We start from the raw sequence: 22202 nt of genomic DNA, 5'->3' as shown, positions 1-22202 counted from the left end.
GCAGACCGCGCGCGCTGCTCCGGCGATTTTACAGATCCCCCGGAGTCTCCGCAATAAATAGTTCGAATTGAGCTCTCGATTGTAGAGAGAAATCCTCTTGACTGCGCATTTACAGCGGTGAGTAGGATGACGGATTAGGGCGAATCAACAATTCCGAAAATTTCCTTCTAGTGGTCATGTCACGGTCGCCATATGGTTTGATGGCCATATCCCTGACAACTACTGAAATGCCTGAAATCTTAGAAATATTGAAGAAGTCTTTGGAGATATTTCTGAATGAATTCCTTGCAAAATTGCAGAACTCCTTTTCATCAAGACTTTTGAATGCATTCATGAAGGAAATGCTAAATTAACCCTCTAATACCCAATCCCGCCTTTAGACGGGGTATAGTTTGAGCATTTTTGTAATTTTTGTTTCGTGGAAAATATTTTTTTTATATTTTTGGCTCATATTTAGGACTGTTCTGTATATCTCAAAATGGGTTTTGGTTTATTTTAAAGCGTATTTACATTTTTTTTAAATCATTGAAAAATTGATGTTTTAGTCACCTTTAAGAAATTAATGTTTATTTTGTATTGAATCGCAACAATTAACATATTTTAAATTTTTCACAATTCATTCTATCCTGGTTTAATAGTTTAAGGGAATCGAATTCACTCTAAAATTATTTTCCTTAAAATTACACGGAAATAAAATTTCACATGAAAAAAATTTGAAATAAAAATATTTCAACAATAATCATAAAATCTCAAAATGTTTTCATCCCAAAAAATCCGTTCCCCAAATTGGCTTCTAGGAAAAATATAAAAGTGTGAGGATGTTCAAAAATAAAATTAGAAAAATCAAAAACTGAAATTCACGAAATCGAGAATTAAAAATAATCATCTTCCAAAACATGTTTAAATCGATTTTAAATGACGAAAAATGATATTTAGATCAAAATCAAAAATTTGGGTATTAGAGGGTTAATCCCAGATGTTTTTCTTTAAGAAAATCTGCTGTAAAATTCTTTTGGTAATTTTTTGAAAGAATTTCTGAAGGAATCCAAGCAAATTTTCTTAAGAAATAAAGTTAAAACTCCTTAGAAAACCCCACGAGGAGATTTTAAAAAATCTTGAAGGAATTTCTTAAGCAAACTCTAGTAGAGAAGATTTTGTAAACTGCAGGAATTTTCGATTCGAATATTTTTTGACGGAGGGATTTCTAAAGTAACCTATGGAAAATGCATGGAAAAATCAGAAAAACATCAAATAGTTTTAAGAAATATTTTCGATGGGATTTTGAAAGGAATTTATGGAAGATTTTCAGAATGATCTTTTCAGGGGATTTTTTCAAAGAAGTTCCCAAAAAAAAGCCATTGAGGAATTACTTAGCAACTCCATGAAAGGTTTTTCGAAGGCATGACTAGGAAAATTACTAGAGAAAGATGCATGGCAATATCTGAATAAAATGTGGGAGGGGTTTTGGAAAAAAAAAACTTGGCGGAATTTCTAAACCAACCCACGGAAGATTGTTTAAAGAAATCCCTCGAGAAATTTGCGTAGGAATCCCTGACGGAATGTCTTAAGAAACTCTTGGTGAAAATATCCGACTGAATCCATGAAAGATTTATTTAAGTTCATAAAAGTAGTTAAGGACAAGGTATTTGGAGTACATTGCTCAAAATTTCTAGAGCACCGTTTTTTAGAACCGTTGAACGGATTTGGATTAAAATGCATCACGCTGTTGACAACCACTGAACAGTTAGCGTGATGCATTTTCATCCAAATCCGTTCAACGGTTCTAAAAAACGGTGCTCTAGAAATTTTGAGCTATGTACTCCAAATACCTTGTCCTTAATGTAGAATTTCATGAAAAACTTTCTAATGTAATACATACTGACCTCTGCAGAAGCCAATGGATGGACAAATTTTCGAATAAATCAATAGAAAACTTCCGAGGAGCCCCTGCGTAGGATTTTCTGAAGAAATTCCTGTAAGACTTTCTGAAATAATCCATGAAAGGCTTTCTGGTAGGAACTCAGAAGAATTTACAAATTAATCCCTGGAGAAACTTCAGAAGTAATTTTTTTAAAAGATTTTCTGAAAAATGACCAAGTTTCGAAGAGACTATTTCTCTAACAATATGAAGAAATTAAACATTTTTTGTAGAGGTATTTTTTCTTGCATTTATGAAAGATAGATTTTGATTGGTTCAGCAATTCCTCTAAAATTTGATTCAGAATTTCCGCTGATCCATCGTGAGGGGGAACATGCTGCTGAGCACAATAAGCTAAGCAGGAGAGCAAAAGCTATTCTTTGAGAAAGTTCATGATTTTTTCAGTAGAGATATTAGAAGTCGGAAGTAAACTTGTGAGCTTGTCCTCTGTTCCCCAGTTAACCTAATGGTTAAGGCTATGGATCGCCAATCCGGAGACGGTGGGTTCGATTCCCATTCCGGTCGGGAGAATTTTCTCGACTCCGTGGGCAGTAGGCATAGTGTATCATTGTGGTTGCCTTACAATATACCAATTTATGCAATGGCAAACAAAGAATGCCCTTCAATTAATAACTGTGGAAGTGCTCTATGAACACTAAGCTGAAGAGAGGCAGGCCAAGTTCCAAAGCAAACGTCGTGTCATAAAGAAGAAGAAGAACATCCTCTGTTCTCTCGGAAAATTTCAGTATGCTGTACAAAACACTGAGAATGTGTTAACTTTTTTTTTTCTTGAAACTTCAACAGTATTAACAAAATCTAACTTAAACTTTTTTAGAAATTTTTTCGTTTGTTACATCTCAAAATACGCAAAAATGGTTTTGAGGCTTTCGAAAAATAGTTCCAAAATTAGTTTTTTTTTAATATGTGGAAAAGAACTTAAAATATCAATTAAAAAATTTCCCGAGACTTTAATCAGATGATGATTCTGAAATACCAGTATTTGTTCTGGAATTCTGGAAAACATCTTGGAAATTTATGGTAATTTTGTTGTAGAAATCTAGATAAACTGAGACTACCACAATATTTTTTGAAATTTTGATTTTTTTTTCTAATATTTTTTGACAATATACAAAAAAAATGATTGATGGCATTAGTGCACTAATTGAGATGTATGCTTTGCAAAAACTGGAAAATTAAAAAAAAAAAATATTGAAAAAATGTCATATTTCGGGGCGTATGCATTTTTAAATTATGTATCTTGGAATGGTTGCAGTACCTGTACGGCCCACTGCAATATTTGGTATTTTAATCGTTTGATGAGGTAGGCTGAACTCATGGCTCAAAGTTTATGCCAAATGGATAAAAGTGTAATGTAGCAATTTCGTGCATGTCCAATCTACTTCATTGAACATGAATAATGCTTGAAAAATTCCGAACGCTTTTTGGTTGACCTGCTTTAACCACTTCGCTTACCTCCCTCTTTATCCGGGACCATGTTCTTAGTCTTGGTAAAGTTTCAGAAGCAACTACGCACTGTTTATTTAGGATTTCGAAATGAAACTGTGGTTTTGAGCGCACATTGAAACTCGAAGTGTGGTTTTGTATGTTTTAAAGTGCCTGCAGAAACTCCATAATTTCACTTAAAAAGTAAGTGCATATCATTTACTGATAGTGTTTAAGTGACGCTTGGGGTGGCTAGTAGTTGGAGTTTTCTTCAGAAGATCTTCAAGTAATTCTAACTGGAATTCCTTCAACTATTCTTTCAGTAGTTTTGTCGAGAATTCCTCGATAAAATATTTCAGATATTTTTATGAAGGTGTCTTTGAGAATTTCATGTCATATTCTTCAAACCTTTCTCTAAGAGTTCATTTGGAAGTACTACTGTAAATTCATTAGTTCATTCGTAATGTTTTAAAAAGCTCTTTCAATTTATTTTTCCCTGGAAATCATTTGTAAATTTTTACTAAAGTTTCTTCGAAAGTGTCTAAAAACTTTCGTTGAGAGTTACTTCGGGACTTTCTTCTGAAATTCTTGCAGGAGTTCCTTTGGAAATTCCCCCGGGTGTACACAGGAGTACATTCAGAAGTTACTCCGGCAGTTTCTACGGATGTTCCTTAATGCGATCGGAATTTTTTTCCAAGAGACCGTTCAGAAATATCTTTAGGAGTTCCCCCTAAAAATTCTTCAAGAGTATTTCTATAGTTCTAGAAGAAGCCACTTAGCAAATCTCTTCAACGGATTGCTATTTTTCCCAGATTTTCATCAAAAATACGTCAAAAATTCAATTTTCTGCTTGTGTTAGAAAAAGTTCCATCGATAATTCTTCTTGAAATGCCTTCAAGGGATCCTATTAATTCAGAAACGTGGAAATTTTTCTAGGATTCTTCCGGAAAATTTTTCTTTAGGAAATCCTTTTGAAAAACACCTAGGCGTTACTTCAAAAATGCCTATGTGATTATTTTTGATTAAAAATCTCATGCAGTTCCTGCTTTTCAAGAGTTCTTTCGGCAGTTCTTACACAAATTACTTCGGGAATTTGTCCAAAAGTTCTTCAAAAATTTTCTTCAAAAATCCTTCACTATTTCTAAGGAGATTTTTTTCTAAAGCTCACCATAATAATCTTTAAGTAATAATTTCCTCAGAAGCCGTACCAGGAGTTATTAAGGAAAACCTTATAGGAGATCTCACGGAATTTTAGAATTTCTTCAAAAGTTGCTTCTGAAACATTAGAATCTCTTCAAAATTTATTTTTTATAAGTTTATCAGGGCTCGCTACGGCAGTTCCCGTATGAAATGTTTCCAGGAATTTCTCTGAATAACTCTCAAGCAGCTTTTGTTCTGGTGTTTTTTTTCTTGAAATTTCTTCAGGATTAATTACCAACAAGAATTGTTTTTAAATTCTTCAGAAGTTATGGCGGACTCTCTTTTCAAAATTTCCTATGAACATTTATCTGGGATTTCCTACTAAAATCATTAACAAAAATTTCCTCAAAATTTATTTTGACAAATCCTCCAGGAGTTCTTTTGATTGCTTCTCCAGAAGATATTTCATAAATTCTCCAAAGGTTAGTCGATTAATTTTTCGGGAATTCCTCTAGTAGTAGATCTGGTTCTCAGGCATCTTCTTAGGAAATTTCTCCAGGAAGAAACTTGACTATTTCTTCAGCAGTTTATTAGTCCTTCGGTAATTTTCCCAGGTGTAACTTCTTGCGTTCTTTTTAAGTTCCTTGATGATTTTCTTTGGGCATATCTCCAGCAATTGTTTCGAAAACTCTTACAAGGATTTATTCGGAAATCTTTCAACAGAACGTTTTGGCGAATCGATTGACGAGTGTATACGGGGATTTGAAGACTGCGTGGCCGGGGCAAGATAATTTTAAAAACCAAAACAAATGTTTGGGAGAACATTCTTTAAAAAATCCCGCCAGAATCTTTTTTGGTAAATGTTTAAGGCATTTCTTCGTCCGTTTGAAAAATAAAAACCAATGAGAATTTGCCTAGAAACTATTCAAGGGGTTAAGTTTTTTTTTTATTTTGAATTTTCTCAATGAATTTCTTCATGAGTCTCACCAGGAATTATAAAAGGAGGCACTTGGAGGGATTTCAGTGGATTTCCTCCATCCTTAAAAAAATATTGTTGAAAAATATTGAACAATTTTGTAACGAGCAGGTATTTTTGAACTTATCTGGAAGTTCTTGATGTACGAGCACCCGGAGGACTGGCAGTGTAATTTTCTATAGGAATACCCGTGAGAACTCCTAAAGTAAGTCGCAAATGAAATACCAAAGAAGTAATAGTGATGAAAAAAATCCATAAGGAGCTCCAAGTGAATTCATGAATGATTTATTACGGAATTTCTGGAGAAATTCTTAATAAAACTGTTACAGGAATTTAAGGAGGAACATCTGCAGGAATCGCCTTGGACACTCCTGCGAGTCACGAGAAATCTGCTCTCTTGGTTGAGGATCTTTACGAAATGGAAATTTCATTGGCATTCTTGGTCATTATCAGGGATGGGAACACTTACTTGCAAAGAGTTACATTGCAAATTACGCTCACTTCGTGAAGAATTGCTTTAGAGCTCTGTTCCGCCTTAGCTATGCGTGTGCGACACTTATGTTTTTGCCTTTCTCGTACACAAAGTGTACTGAAAAGGCTATATGTTCACTCCAAAAATGACTTTTTGATAGGAGGCCCGGAGAGTCGAGTCATATATACCAATCTACTCAGCTCGACGTGTGTGTATGTATGTGTGTATGTGTGTGTGTATGTGTGTATGTGTGTATGTATGTGGACAAAAAAAACTCACGTCACTTTTTTTAACTAAATATCAACCGATTTTAACGACCGATGGTTCATTCGACGGGGAATCTGGTCCCATTGTTTCCTATTGAAAATGGTTCGGATCGGTTCAGCCGTTACGGAGTTATGGCCATTTTTGTGTTCCGGACCGGAACCCCAGGCAGGGGCCAGATATGAAATTGCAGCAAACCCATGCATGCGACACATCAAACCGCAGCTTTTTCGGTAACCTTATGAACGGTTAGCAAGAAAATAGGCTCAGAACAAATTTGAAACTACCGGTAGTGTTCCGGAACCGGTTCCGGATGTCCCGCCGGAAGTGGCCAAATATAAAAGTGAACCAAATCCATGCATGCGATATATCAAAGCGCGACTTTTTTGATAACCCAATGAAAGGTTGGCATAAAAAAAAGACTCAGACCATATCTGAACCGGTACTGTATCGGAACCGATTCCAGGTGCCCCGCTGGAAGTGGTCAAATATAAAAGTGATCCAAACCCATGCATGCGACACATCAAACTGCGGCATTTTCGATAACCTGATGAGCAGTTAGCAAGTAAAAAGCTCAGACCATATCTTAATCGGAAGTGTTTCAGAACCGGTTCCGGGTGTTATTACGCCGGAAGTGGCCGTATGTAAAAGTTGACAAAACTTTTGCATGCGCCACATCAAATCACGGCTTTTTCGACAACTTGATGGCCGGTTATTGAGGAAGTAGGCTAAGACCACATTATGGACTGTCAGTAGTGCCGAAACTAGGTCCGGGTTTCTCTCCGAAAGCGGCTAAATATAAAATTGAACCAAACCCATGGCTGTTTTGATAACCTAATAAACTTTAGCAAGCAAATAGGCTCAGATTATTTGAGAGACTATCGATAGTGTTCCGCAACCGGTTCCGGGCCGGAAGTGACACCAAACCCATGCATGCGATACTTCAAATCACGGCTATTTAGGTAACATGATGAACAGTTGCAAGAAAATAGCCATATCAGTGTGTTACGGAACCGATTACGGGTGTCCCGCCAGAAATGGTCAAATGCAAAAGAGAACCAATACATGCGACATATCATTGACTTATTCAGTAACAAGATAAACGGTTAATCAACAAATAATTTCAGACCATATTTGGGAGAACCGGTAGTGTTCCAGAACTGGTGACAAGACGAGTAACGCGTCGGAAGTGGTAAAATATAGAAGGGAACTAAACCATAACGGCGTTTTTGATAATCTGATGAACGGTCAACAAGAAAATAGTCTCAGGCCATATCTAGAACTTGTAATAATATTTCGGAATCGGTTGCGGGTGTTCCATCGGAAGTGATTTAATAGAAGTGAACCAAAATCATGCATGCGATACATCAAATCCCGGCTTTTTCAAAAATTTGCCGAACGGTTAGCAAGAAAATAGCCTCAGATCACATTAATTTTCGGCTTTTCAGGTAACCCGATTAACAGTTGACAAAAACAGTCTCAGACCATATTTGAGACAACCAGAATCGGTTCCAGGTGTCCCGCCGGAAGTGGTCAAACGTAAAATTTAATAAAACCCATGCAAGCTGCACATCAAATAGCGGAATTATAAAAGTGAACAAAATAAGTATCAAAGCGATAAATCAAATAGTGGCTTTTTTGATATCATGTAAACGTTGGGTAAGATTATAAGTGAAGAATGGTCTAAGCGATCTCTTCTAATTCCTGCGGTGTTAATTTATAGTAGGATGGATCATCGTTTTATGGAAAAAATATAATTTAATCGCATCAACACCTTATACAGTTTTTCAATCTTCACTATCCTTATGCTTCTAAAATTACTGCTAACAATTTGGGTGCGGCTGGTTGAGCTCCCACTCTTCTCATTGTGATTGAAATTTGAATAGAAAATGTATATTTTCTGCATTTTTATCGTAGGAATGTCTAATTTTACATGAATCGTGTTACCAATGATAATAAAATATAGCCTAAAGTGTGCTGAAATAAACATTGGCGAAGATCACAAAGTGATCTGTGATTGTGAATAAAGTAAACCTTCTTCATGAATTAGCTGACCCTCACCCCGCTACCGTAGTGGATGGAATGGGGTCATAATGATCCCAATACACGTCTAGGGTTAAGGTGGTCAAGCAGTCAACTGAGAGGTCTGATATTTTTCTGCTATGTTTTGCTGTTGACCATAACATCGGAATATCACCAATAATTTTTTTTTAAATCGATGATGGCTTTATTAAAATTGTTGCTTTTCTATGTAAAGTGTTTTCAGGATTCAGGAATATTTTGGCTAACGTCGACGAAACGTTCATGAGTACATATTCGACGAGAAAGGCACTATCACCACTAGGTGGATTAATCTGGGTTTATATTGGAAAACTTTTAGATAAAATTACAAGGTATGCTCACTATTGCATAATAGCATACTTCTGAGCTTATCCCTTGTCATCATCTTGTTCTTGCTCGCTACATGAATTCAAAAAAATAATACATATTGTTTGTTTGTTTGTTTATTTTCGACACTTTACACCAGAGGTGCATTCATGTCGTTAAGTCTAGAAAATCCATTTCATTTACAATTCATAGGTCTTCTACAATTGTTGGTATAACCCTGTATCTCGCAGAAATTTCAAAATCTTATTAATACTATTTTCTTCGTTACCCAATGCGTCTCTTAACCTTCCGTTAATCGCGCTGTTGTACTTTGTACAACACATGAGAATTATCGACTATTACTTTGAAACCATCTTTTCTATCGATGTCAACCCCAAATGTATTCTACAGGAATCTTATTTGGAATATTATAAGACCTTTTTTGAAAACAGTATAACTCCTTATAATGCGGAAAATTGAAAATCGCAATATGAAGAACGTACTATATTTAAGATAAGATAGACAGTTGAATGTGAATTAGTGTACTTCAAAATCTAAATGATCTAGAAATATGGTGTCTTCGGCAAGGTTACTTGGGATATCAAGGGCCTTCGCGAGGTGATCTAAGAAATTCAGATTTCAACCGATAGGCGGCGCTAGTGAGCATGTAATTTTTATATCACATATAACTCAGGATCCTGAGTACTTAGAATGATGGTGTCTTCGGCAAAGTTATTTGGTTGGTTAAACACTAACTGATGGAGAGCCGTTTGGTTTGAAACTCCACATCTAGGTGGCGCTAGTGGGCATTGAAATTTTATAACTCATACATCTCAGGACCCTGATTACATAGAAAGATGGTGTCTTCAGCAAAGTTGTTTAGTAGATCGAACACTAACTGATGAAGAGCCGTATGATTTGAAACTCCACATCTAGGTGGCGTTATAACTCATATGTCTCAAGACCCTGATTACTTAGAAAGCTGGTGTCTTCTGATCTACCAACCAACCTTGCCAAAGATATCAACTTCCCAGGTAATCAGACTCGGAGATATATAAGATATATTGCATACTCATTAGCACCACTTACTGGCGAAATATTGATTTCAACGACCCATCAACCAAATGCAACCACCAAATGGTGGTTGTCAAATAGAACTTTGCCGAAACCACCATCAATCTTCTAGTAACCAGGATTCACTAGCATCATCTAGTGGTGAAACTACGATTCAAACGGACAACTATCTGTAAGTTTTCGATCTTTTGGAAGGTCGGCACGAGAGGTAACTTTTCCTCCATTTGGTCTTTGATCTACCAAACAACTTTGCCGAAGACAACATCTTTCTGGGTAAAGTGGAGCTTCGTGGCCGTTCGGTTAGCGTTACATACATACATTTATTTGTTCAACATCATTAAGACAAGACATAATCAACAATAGTACGCCACAATACTCGGTTCGTGGCTGCCGCTCTCCATCCTCGATCGCGCCCGATGCTCGCCAAGTCACGCTCCACCTGGTCCGCCCATCGTGCTCTCTGCGCTCCACGCCTTCTTGTGCCAACCGGATCCGTTGCAAACACCAGCTTTGCAGGGTTGTTGTCCGGCATTCTTGCAACATGCCCTGTCCACCGTATCCTTCCGGCTTTGGCCACCTTCTGGATGCTGGGTTCGCCGTAAAGTGCAGCGAGCTCGTGGTTCATCCTTCTCCGCCACACACCGTTCTCCTGCACGCCGCCGAAGATCGTTCTTAGCACGCGTCGCTCGAAAACTCCGAGTGCTTGTAGGTCCTCCTCGAGCATGGTCCATGTCTCGTGCCCGTAGAGGATCACCGGTCTTATTAGCGTTTTGTACATGGTGCATTTGGTGCGTGGGTGAATCTTTTTCGACCGCAGTTTCTTCTGGAGCCCGTAGTAGGCCCGACTTCCGCTGATGATGCGCCTCCGAATTTCTCGGCTCACGTTGTTGTCAGCCGTCAGTAAGGATCCGAGGTAGACGAATTCCTCCACCACCTCGAAAGTATCCCCGTCTATCGTAACATTACTACCCAGACGGATCCGGTCGTTTTCGGTTCCGCCTACCAGCATGTACTTTGTTTTTGAGGCATTCACCACCAGTCCGACCTTCGTTGCTTCGCGTTTCAGGCGGGTGTACAGTTCTGCCACCGTTCCAAATGTTCTAGAGATAATGTCCATGTCGTCCGCAAAGCACACAAATTGACCGGATTTTGTGAAAATCGTTTCCCGGCTGTTGAGCCCGGCTCGTCGCATCACACCTTCCAGCGCGATGTTGAAGAGTAGACATGAGAGTCCGTCACCTTGTCGCAGTCCCCGGCGAGATACGAATGAACTGGATAGTTCACCCGAAATTCTTACGCAGTTTTGCACACCGTCCATCGTTGCTTTAATCAGTCTAGTCAGCTTCCCAGGAAAGCCGTTTTCGTCCATGATTCTCCATAGCTCTGCGCGGTCGATACTATCGTATGCCGCTTTGAAGTCGATGAACAGGTGGTGCGTTGGGACCTGGTATTCACGGCATTTCTGGAGAATTTGCCGTACGGTAAAGATCTAGTCCGTTGTCGACCGGCCGTCGATGAAGCCGGCTTGATAACTTCCCACGAACGGTTAGCGTTACCAAGTGTGTAACCGCACCATGCTATCCACTGGTGCATGTAATGTATGTCGTGTCCATGGTCTAGTGTTAAGTCCTGTTCAGTCTGTACAGCCTCTGGCTGAAGACGGTGTGCCGTGCCTTTTTAATCGGGATCCTGAGCTACATGAGATTAAAAATTTACATGCTCACTAGTGCCTCCTAGTGGTGGCATTTGAAATCAAACTGTCACTCATCTATAAGCCCTTGATATACCAAACATCTTTGTCGAAGACACGATCTTTCTAAGTAATGAGGGTCCAGAGATACATAATATATAACATTTACGTGCTCACTGGCGCCGCCAAGTGATGAAATTTCAAATTAAACTACGAATCATCCGTAAGTACTTGACCTACCAAACAACTTTGTCGAAGACACCATCTTTCTAAGTTATCAAGTTCCCGAGATACATAGGATAGAAAGTTTATTTGCTCACTAGCGCCGCCTAGTGGTGGAATTTCCAATTAAACGGCCAAAAATCTGTAAGCCGTTTCCCTACCAAACAACTTTGCCGAAGACACCATCTTTCTAAGACATCAGGATCCTGAGATATAAGATATAACATGATATTGCTCACTAGCGCCGCCTAGTGGACGTATTACGAATCAACATCAACATCAACATCAGCATCAAGTAGCCCATGAAATTTACAACAACTTTGCCAAAGACAGTCCTTTTCTAAACAATCAGGATCCTTAGATATTTCAGAATGTATGGGTGTTGTACAAAGTACAACGCGCGACTGCTCGCGTTACAAAAATTGGCGCGAGTACTGAAAGGTTAAACTCGTTGTTCCAATTTCGTTATCCTGTCGTTCTCTTTCGTATTTTCTACAATTTAAAATCATGTGTTTTACATCTAGAGTTGTTCCACAGCATTCGCAGGTGGGAGGGGGTTCCTTTTTTAGTAGGAACGTGTGGGTTAGCCGCGTATGTCCAATCCGCAGCCGTGTTAAATACATATTAGCGAAGGAAAGTCACTGTTAATAACTTTGAAAGTGCTTGCAGAACTGTTTGCTGCGAAATAAACTCTGTCCCAGCGAATACATTTTTTTACACTTTCAATCGTTTTTGTTTGTCTTCTATACATAATGCACCACTCTTAATACCTAAGTCATAATAATCAACTTCCAAATTTTATTCATTCCCATGCCCGTAAAGTAATGTCGAAACCTTAATGGAAATAGTTCGACTCAACAGAAGCTCACCAAGCTCCGCGAAACTTACGTCACACCCTACCCCACCCGATGACGATGGCAGGCAAACGAGCAATATCCTTCATTGAATAGCGTCCTTGACTGCACTTTTCCCTATGGTTCGGTGGTAGCGTGCTCCACCGTTCGACCTGAGCCACCCGCCTCATTCGCAGTAAATATTATCCCCCTTTCGAGAGAGAGCATTTTTCATTTTTAGTCCCAGTTGATTACCCTGCTCCACAGAACTTCCCTACCCCGAACGACTTCAAGGACCCGGCCGGCCCGGGCCCGGCTGGGAGGAAACGGTTTCCGTTCGATTTTCCCCCGATATTGAAAGGCCAAATTGAATTTCTGGCTGGTTTTCCAAAGAGCTGCCGCTGCAATGCACTCTCGGTTCTTTCTCTCATCGTCGTCGACGTCGTGTTCACCAGAACACCAGCTGCCAGTAGCAGAGGCACAGGCAGCAGCCTTTTGTGGCCAGCCTTCATGAAATGGGGTTTTGCCCTCTAGACAGGTGAATTGAATTAGTTTTCCCGAATAATGGTTCGATGAATACTTTATATGCGCATGAAAGGACTTTTCCATCGCATCGCAAACGAGAAAGCCATATTGTGGTGATGCTTGGCGAGCGGGGTGGGACTCGTTCGTCTTTCAAAGAAGTGCATTTTGATGAGATTGCTATCCGAGAAAGAGTGCGAGGGGCTCAGAAATGAAAATGATTACTGATTTCGTCTTTATTAACCTTCCATCATTCTTTCTCCTGATCAATTACAGTTCATCGGGACGCAAGTTTTCCTCTTCTTGGCCACCGTTGTGGGATCGGCCATCATCCTGGACTTTTCGACGATGAATTCCAGCATCCAGCCGCTCATCCGCCAGACCATGCTGCGTTTTATCATGACATCGGAACACCCGCATTCGTCGGCCGCCCTGAAGCTGATCCAAGAAAGCGTAAGTCAATATTCAATGAGTAGTATCATTTTCTCAACGAGATAAGTCATAAAATTACGGGTCTTAATAATAACGGGAACGAAAAATAGCTAATTATCAGAGGGTGGGTAACGAAAACAAGCCCTGGAATCCTGAGCAGGATTCTTTAGAAATCTGAGCAGAATTATCTCAGAATCTAAGCAGGATTCTCCAAAAGTCCTTGGCAAAATTCTCACAAAACCCTGGGCAAAACTTTCTTGGAATCCTCAGCAGGATTCTCTAAAAATTTGAGCTGATTTTTTTACGAATCATGCGCTTAATTCTCTATAACTCGAGAATAGGATTCACTCGGAATCCTGAGAAGAATTCTCTCAGAATCTTAAGCAAAATTCCTGGACAGGATTCTCTATTATTCCTGAGAGATGCGCGGGTGTTTAATGTTCAGTATAGTGTTGTTCTTGGCCCATCACTCCTGTAGGGGTGAGTATGGCAGCATAATCGATCGCGTTCGCTATTGTCTCGAGTGAAAATCAAAACAATAGATGCGCAGGTGTTTAGTATTCAGTATTGTGTTCCCAACTAACAATCGCAAGCCGCAAACCAGCATGCATGCTGAATTGTTGCTTTATAATAGTAATGATAGCTGAACTAAAATTATGCTGTACACATTACTGTACAAATGTTTTTTCAATTGAAAAAGTAGCCAATGTTCAACCTTTCGTATCGGTATCAACAATTATAAATTTAAACACTTTTCAAGCGTTTAATAATATTTTTATTCGACTTGCAGTTATTTCTTTACAAAATAGTTTAACAAGACCTTTTTCTGCTTCTTGTCAAGTACATGCAAAAATTAGAACATGTATCTGTACAATGTGTTTTTCACAAGTCAAATAAGCGCTTTCGTTTCATCATACTTCGACTCAGTGTACAAAATGAAACACACGTGTTTTTTACTGAACAGCAGCTGAATTAACGTGTTCTTCAGCTGTTAACCATTTACAGAACATTATTCACCACTGCTGAATAGGAGTCAAAGTGTAATCATTATACAACCACGGGAAGTTTATGTTTTGATTTGAGCGCGTCAATTCATCATCTCTAGGATGGCGCAGATAGGAAGGCAAGCGGCTGGCAATCGATGGGTCTCGAGTTCGAATCTTGATTTAGGTAAATGTATTTGTAGTTATTATTTCACAATAGTTGTTCACAGCATAAAGTGTCAATCATAAACTCTTGTAGAAATTGAAAAATTTTGCATTTTATTTTTTTAAATCATTTTTGCAGTAGCTGAATAACAGCTTTACTATCAGTTTGTAAAATGTTTTAAACAACAAACAGTTCAGTTGGTACACAACACTATGCTTTATTGTTTCTCCAAATTTGTGTGAACTAAACCCGAACAAAGGTTGTGCCTGAAAATTATCCAAATGTTATTCAGCACCATGCTGAATTAATTCGTCGTAAAGGTGCTTGTAAAAAGAGTAATTGTTAGTTGGGTTGTTCTTTGCTGTGCATGCATCGTTCCTGTAAGGGGTGAGTATGGCAGCATAATCGATCGCGTTCGTTATTGTCTCCAGTGCAAATCAAAACAATAGATGCGCGGGTGTTTAGTGTTCAGTATTGTGTTGTTCTTTACAGATAAGAACATTAATCAAGACAATTGGATGATCGGCATTGAACCACAAGAACCCCACAACAATTGGTGAGATCTTTCCAATATTATAAATAATTCTACTTCAGTATATTTACTTTATAACTGCATATAAGTTGAAAATTCGCTATTTTCAACATCCTTTCATCTATTGGAAGATACTTCAGTTCTGGGCTCTTTCTAAGTTGATGAAGGGATTTATAAATGCTTGCAAGGACTTGGCCAGGTGTGTGGAGCTGAGTGAATCTATGACATTGTAGATAGTAGCGACATCAGCAATGTCAATGGAAATATTCAGCTTTGCAACTCCATCCAAGATTTGTGCAAGTATTCATGCTATGCTATGCTATGCTATGCTATGCTATGCTAGGATTCTCTATTATTCCTGAGCAGGATTCACTCGGAATCCTTAGCAGTATTCTATCAGAATCTTCAGAAGGATTTACACAGAATCCTGAGCAGGATTCTCTCAGAATCCTGAGCAGGATTCTCTTAGAATCCTGAGCAGGATTCTCTCAGAATCCTGAGCAGGATTCTCTCAGAATCCTGAGCAGGATTCTCTCAGAATCCTGAGCAGGATTCTCTCAGAATCCTGAGCAGGATTTTCTCAGAATCCTGAGCAGGATTCTCTCAGAATCCTGAGCAGGATTCTCTCAGAATCCTGAGCAGGATTCTCTCAGAATCCTGAGCAGGATTCTCTCAGAATCCTGAGCAGGATTCTCTCAGAATCCTGAGCAGGATTCTCTCAGAATCCTGAGCAGGATTCTCTCAGAATCCTGAGCAGGATTCTCTCAGAATCCTGAGCAGGATTCTCTCAGAATCCTGAGCAGGATTCTCTCAGAATCCTGAGCAGGATTCTCTCAGAATCCTGAGCAGGATTCTCTCAGAATCCTGAGCAGGATTCTCTCAGAATCCTGAGCAGGATTCTCTCAGAATCCTGAGCAGGATTCTCTCAGAATCCTGAGCAGGATTCTCTCAGAATCCTGAGCAGGATTCTCTCAGAATCCTGAGCAGGATTCTCTCAGAATCCTGAGCAGGATTCTCTCAGAATCCTGAGCAGGATTCTCTCAGAATCCTGAGCAGGATTCTCTCAGAATCCTGAGCAGGATTCTCTCAGAATCCTGAGCAGGATTCTCTCAGAATCCTGAGCAGGATTCTCTCAGAATCCTGAGCAGGATTCTCTCAGAATCCTGAGCAGGATTCTCTCAGAATCCTGAGCAGGATTCTCTCAGAATCCTGAGCAGGATTCTCTCAGAATCCTGAGCAGGATTCTCTCAGAATCCTGAGCAGGATTCTCTCAGAATCCTGAGCAGGATTCTCTCAGAATCCTGAGCAGGATTCTCTCAGAATCCTGAGCAGGATTCTCTCAGAATCCTGAGCAGGATTCTCTCAGAATCCTGAGCAGGATTCTCTCAGAATCCTGAGCAGGATTCTCTCAGAATCCTGAGCAGGATTCTCTCAGAATCCTGAGCAGGATTCTCTCAGAATCCTGAGCAGGATTCTCTCAGAATCCTGAGCAGGATTCTCTCAGAATCCTGAGCAGGATTCTCTCAGAATCCTGAGCAGGATTCTCTCAGAATCCTGAGCAGGATTCTCTCAGAATCCTGAGCAGGATTCTCTCAGAATCCTGAGCAGGATTCTCTCAGAATCCTGAGCAGGATTCTCTCAGAATCCTGAGCAGGATTCTCTCAGAATCCTGAGCAGGATTCTCTCAGAATCCTGAGCAGGATTCTCTCAGAATCCTGAGCAGGATTCTCTCAGAATCCTGAGCAGGATTCTCTCAGAATCCTGAGCAGGATTCTCTCAGAATCCTGAGCAGGATTCTCTCAGAATCCTGAGCAGGATTCTCTCAGAATCCTGAGCAGGATTCTCTCAGAATCCTGAGCAGGATTCTCTCAGAATCCTGAGCAGGATTCTCTCAGAATCCTGAGCAGGATTCTCTCAGAATCCTGAGCAGGATTCTCTCAGAATCCTGAGCAGGATTCTCTCAGAATCCTGAGCAGGATTCTCTCAGAATCCTGAGCAGGATTCTCTCAGAATCCTGAGCAGGATTCTCTCAGAATCCTGAGCAGGATTCTCTCAGAATCCTGAGCAGGATTCTCTCAGAATCCTGAGCAGGATTCTCTCAGAATCCTGAGCAGGATTCTCTCAGAATCCTGAGCAGGATTCTCTCAGAATCCTGAGCAGGATTCTCTCAGAATCCTGAGCAGGATTCTCTCAGAATCCTGAGCAGGATTCTCTCAGAATCCTGAGCAGGATTCTCTCAGAATCCTGAGCAGGATTCTCTCAGAATCCTGAGCAGGATTCTCTCAGAATCCTGAGCAGGATTCTCTCAGAATCCTGAGCAGGATTCTCTCAGAATCCTGAGCAGGATTCTCTCAGAATCCTGAGCAGGATTCTCTCAGAATCCTGAGCAGGATTCTCTCAGAATCCTGAGCAGGATTCTCTCAGAATCCTGAGCAGGATTCTCTCAGAATCCTGAGCAGGATTCTCTCAGAATCCTGAGCAGGATTCTCTCAGAATCCTGAGCAGGATTCTCTCAGAATCCTGAGCAGGATTCTCTCAGAATCCTTAGCAGGATTCTCTCAGAATCCTGAGCAGGAATCTCTCAGAATCCTGAGCAGGATTCTCTCAGAATCCTGAGCAGGATTCTCTCAGAATCCTGAGCAGGATTCTCTCAGAATCCTGAGCAGGATTCTCTCAGAATCCTGAGCAGGATTTTCTCAGAATCCTGAGCAGGATTTTCTCAGAATCCTGAGCAGGATTCTCTCAGAATCCTGAGCAGGATTCTCTCAGAATCCTGAGCAGGATTCTCTCAGAATCCTGAGCAGGATTCTCTCAGAATCCTGAGCATGATTCTCTCAGAATCCTGAGCAGGATTCTCTCAGAATCCTGAGCAGGATTCTCTCAGAATCCTGAGCAGGATTCTCTCAGAATCCTGAGCAGGATTCTCTCAGAATCCTGAGCAGGATTCTCTCAGAATCCTGAGCAGGATTCTCTCAGAATCCTGAGCAGGATTCTCTCAGAATCCTGAGCAGGATTCTCTCAGAATCCTGAGCAGGATTCTCTCAGAATCCTGAGCAGGATTCTCTCAGAATCCTGAGCAGGATTCTCTCAGAATCCTGAGCAGGATTCTCTCAGAATCCTGAGCAGGATTCTCTCAGAATCCTGAGCAGGATTCTCTCAGAATCCTGAGCAGGATTCTCTCAGAATCCTGAGCAGGATTCTCTCAGAATCCTGAGCAGGATTCTCTCAGAATCCTGAGCAGGATTCTCTCAGAATCCTGAGCAGGAATCTCTCAGAATCCTGAGCAGGATTCTCTCAGAATCCTGAGCAGGATTCTCTCAGAATCCTGAGCAGGATTCTCTCAGAATCCTGAGCAGGATTCTCTCAGAATCCTGAGCAGGATTCTCTCAGAATCCTGAGCAGGATTCTCTCAGAATCCTGAGCAGGATTCTCTCAGAATCCTGAGCAGGATTCTCTCAGAATCCTGAGCAGGATTCTCTCAGAATCCTGAGCAGGATTCTCTCAGAATCCTGAGCAGGATTCTCTCAGAATCCTGAGCAGGATTCTCTCAGAATCCTGAGCAGGATTCTCTCAGAATCCTGAGCATGATTCTCTCAGAATCCTGAGCAGGATTCTCTCAGAATCCTGAGCAGGATTCTCTCAGAATCCTGAGCAGGATTCTCTCAGAATCCTGAGCAGGATTCTCTCAGAATCCTGAGCAGGATTCTCTCAGAATCCTGAGTAGGATTCTCTCAGAATCCTGAGCAGGATTCTCCTGGAACCCTGAGCAGGATTCTCCTGGAATCCTGAGCAGGATTCTCCTGGAATCCTGAGCAGGATTCTCCTGGAATCCTGAGCAGGATTCTCCTGGAATCCTGAGCAGGATCTTCCTGGAATCCTGAGCAGGATCCTCCTGGAATCCTGAGCAGGATTCTCCTGGAATCCTGAGCAGGATTCTCCTGGAGTCCTGAGCAGGATTCTCCTGGAATCCTGAGCAAGATTCTCCTGGAATCCTGAGCAGGATTCTCCTGGAATCCTGAGCAGGATTCTCCTGGAATCCTGAGCAGGATTCTCCTGGAATCCTGAGCAGGATTCTCCTGGAATCCTGATCAGGATTCTCCTGGAATCCTGAGCAGGATTCTCCTGGAATCCTGATCAGGATTCTCCTGGAATCCTGAGCAGGATTCTCCTGGAATCCTGAGCAGGATTCTCCTGGAATCCTGAGCAGGATTCTCCTGGAATCCTGAGCAGGATTCTCCTGGAATCCTGAGCAGGATTCTCCTGAAATCCTGAGCAGGATTCTCCTGGAATCCTGAGCAGGATTCTCCTGGAATCCTGAGCAGGATTCTCCTGGAATCCTGAGCAGGATTCTCCTGGAATCCTGAGCAGGATTCTCCTGGAATCCTGAGCAGGATTCTCCTGGAATCCTGAGCAGGATTCTCCTGGAATCCTGAGCAGGATTCTCCTGGAATCCTGAGCAGGATTCTCCTGGAATCCTGAGCAGGATTCTCCTGGAATCCTGAGCAGGATTCTCCTGGAATCCTGAGCAGGATTCTCCTGGAATCCTGAGCAGGATTCTCCTGGAATCCTGAGCAGGATTCTCCTGGAATCCTGAGCAGGATTCTCCTGGAATCCTGAGCAGGATTCTCCTGGAATCCTGAGCAGGATTCTCCTGGAATCCTGAGCAGGATTCTCCTGGAATCCTGAGCAGGATTCTCCTGGAATCCTGAGCAGGATTCTCCTGGAATCCTGAGCAGGATTCTCCTGGAATCCTGAGCAGGATTCTCCTGGAATCCTGAGCAGGATTCTCCTGGAATCCTGAGCAGGATTCTCCTGGAATCCTGAGCAGGATTCTCCTGGAATCCTGAGCAGGATTCTCCTGGAATCCTGAGCAGGATTCTCCTGGAATCCTGAGCAGGATTCTCCTGGAATCCTGAGCAGGATTCTCCTGGAATCCTGAGCAGGATTCTCCTGGAATCCTGAGCAGGATTCTCCTGGAATCCTGAGCAAGATTCTCCTGGAATCCTGAGCAGGATTCTCCTGGAATCCTGAGCTGGATTCTCCTGGAATCCTGAGCAGGATTCTCCTGGAATCCTGAGCAGGGTTCTCCTGGAATCCTGAGCAAGATTCTCATGGAATCCTGAGCAAGATTCTCATGGAATCCTGAGCAGGATTCTCCCGGAATCCTGATCAGGATTCTCCTGGAATCCTGAGCAGGATTCTCCCGGAATCCTGAGCAGGATTCTCCCGGAATCCTGAGCAGGATTCTCCCGGAATCCTGAGCAGGATTCTCCCGGAATCCTGAGCAGGATTCTCCCGGAATCCTGAGCAGGATTCTCCCGGAATCCTGAGCAGGATTCTCCCGGAATCCTGAGCAGGATTCTCCCGGAATCCTGAGCAGGATTCTCCCGGAATCCTGAGCAGGATTCTCCCGGAATCCTGAGCAGGATTCTCCCGGAATCCTGAGCAGGATTCTCCCGGAATCCTGAGCAGGATTCTCCCGGAATCCTGAGCAGGATTCTCCCGGAATCCTGAGCAGGATTCTCCCGGAATCCTGAGCAGGATTCTCCCGGAATCCTGAGCAGGATTCTCCCGGAATCCTGAGCAGGATTCTCCCGGAATCCTGAGCAGGATTCTCCCGGAATCCTGAGCAGGATTCTCCCAGAAACCTGAGCAGGATTCTCCTGGAATCCTGAGCAGGATTCTCCTGGAATCCTGAGCAGGATTCTCCTGGAATCCTGAGCAGGATTCTCCTGGAATCCTGAGCAGGATTCTCCTGGAATCCTGAGCAAGATTCTGCTGGAATCCTGAGCAGGATTCTCCTGGAATCCTGAGCTGGATTCTCCTGGAATCCTGAGCAGGATTCTCCTGGAATCCTGAGCAGGGTTCTCCTGGAATCCTGAGCAAGATTCTCATGGAATCCTGAGCAGGATTCTCCCGGAATCCTGAGCAGGAGTCTCTTGCAATATTCACAAGAATTCTCAAATAAATATAAGCTTAATTATCCAAGAATCTGAACAGGATTCTCTGGGATTTTTGAGACCTTGGCATGTTTCCTGAAGGTTCTGTTATGATATTTTATTCCAAAGAATCAAACTGCGTGCAGCTGGGTTTATGGTGGATCAATTTGGAAGATTATTTATTTTGTTCATGAAAGCCTGCGTCATGCTCTGTATTTCCTTGAATAAAAAAAACTTATCATAAACAAATAATGGGTTTCATAGAGACAGCAATGGCTACAAACAAACCAAACAATAAAACAGGCTTGTTTGTTAGGCACCCATTCTTCTACTCTCAATCCTATTTCTATTCAAACCGGATTACTTTCAAATCCCATGATTATTTTCCAGTATAAGTGTGTACCATTCAAACGTCGGCCATTTCACCACTCCCCTCCCTCTTAGTCCATGATTGGTTTGCCTTTTGTGTGAAAAATTGGTACACAGCAAAATCGGAAGAACCGAACCTCATTTCATCGTCATCATCATCATCATCACCACCAACAGCACTAGCACCGGCTTAAGCTCTTTTCGGTGTTTCCTAGAAGGGGCACCATGGTGGATCCCTTTGTCCCGGTTGTATGGCAAACACAAGCTAAGCACACACATTCCTGTATGGTTGGTTATTCTGCCATTTTTTTCCTCCGGATGGCATGTATCTCATAGCCTAACGGAGCTCAATTGAACCGAAACGGACCGATAAAGCAACCCCAAAGCATCCCCAGCCCAACCGAGCAAGCAAGCAAGCGGGCCGAAAGGATTCTTCGGCTCTATTTATTAAGAGTCAATAGGCTTAGTTTGGCACAAAAAAATGGGGGTAAAAGTGGACTCAATGAAATAAATACATTTTCAGATAATTGAATTTGTTTCAAACAATGGCAGACAAAAGATCCCCCCCCCCCCCAATGGCAAATGGGACAGACTGTGGTCTTAAGTTCGGTGCTAATCACAAACACTCTCTCCCAATCGAAACCTTGCCATAAATCATCCGGAGATGAAGCCAAATGAACATTGAACGAAATAATAGAACCGTTTGATGCTTGAACGTAGCCAACCTACTGGAAAACGAAACGGATATTGGTCTCCATGAATCAACAAAGAAAGCTCTTCAACGATTGAAGCATCATTTTCTTCTCAGAAGTGCGCTTGTCCACCCTCGAGTTAGTAACGGTCAACTGGCCATACCGCAC

General features: G+C 41.5%; 1 protein-coding gene across 1 annotated transcript in view; it reads left to right on the top strand.

The window, feature by feature from the left end:
* The window catches only part of LOC109406089 (tetraspanin-2A), a 186410-nt gene that overhangs the window by 150727 nt on the left and 13481 nt on the right, over window positions 1-22202 (top strand). Inside the window, exon 3 of the mRNA XM_029875709.2 lies at window positions 13198-13374. Within this exon, the coding sequence (XP_029731569.1) occupies window positions 13198-13374 (177 nt within the window). The remainder of the gene's footprint in view (window positions 1-13197; window positions 13375-22202) is intronic.

The sequence above is a fragment of the Aedes albopictus genome, chromosome 3 (assembly GCF_035046485.1).
Source record: "Aedes albopictus strain Foshan chromosome 3, AalbF5, whole genome shotgun sequence".
Lineage (NCBI taxonomy): Eukaryota > Metazoa > Arthropoda > Insecta > Diptera > Culicidae > Aedes > Aedes albopictus.
This window is presented reverse-complemented; position numbering and strand designations above follow the sequence as displayed.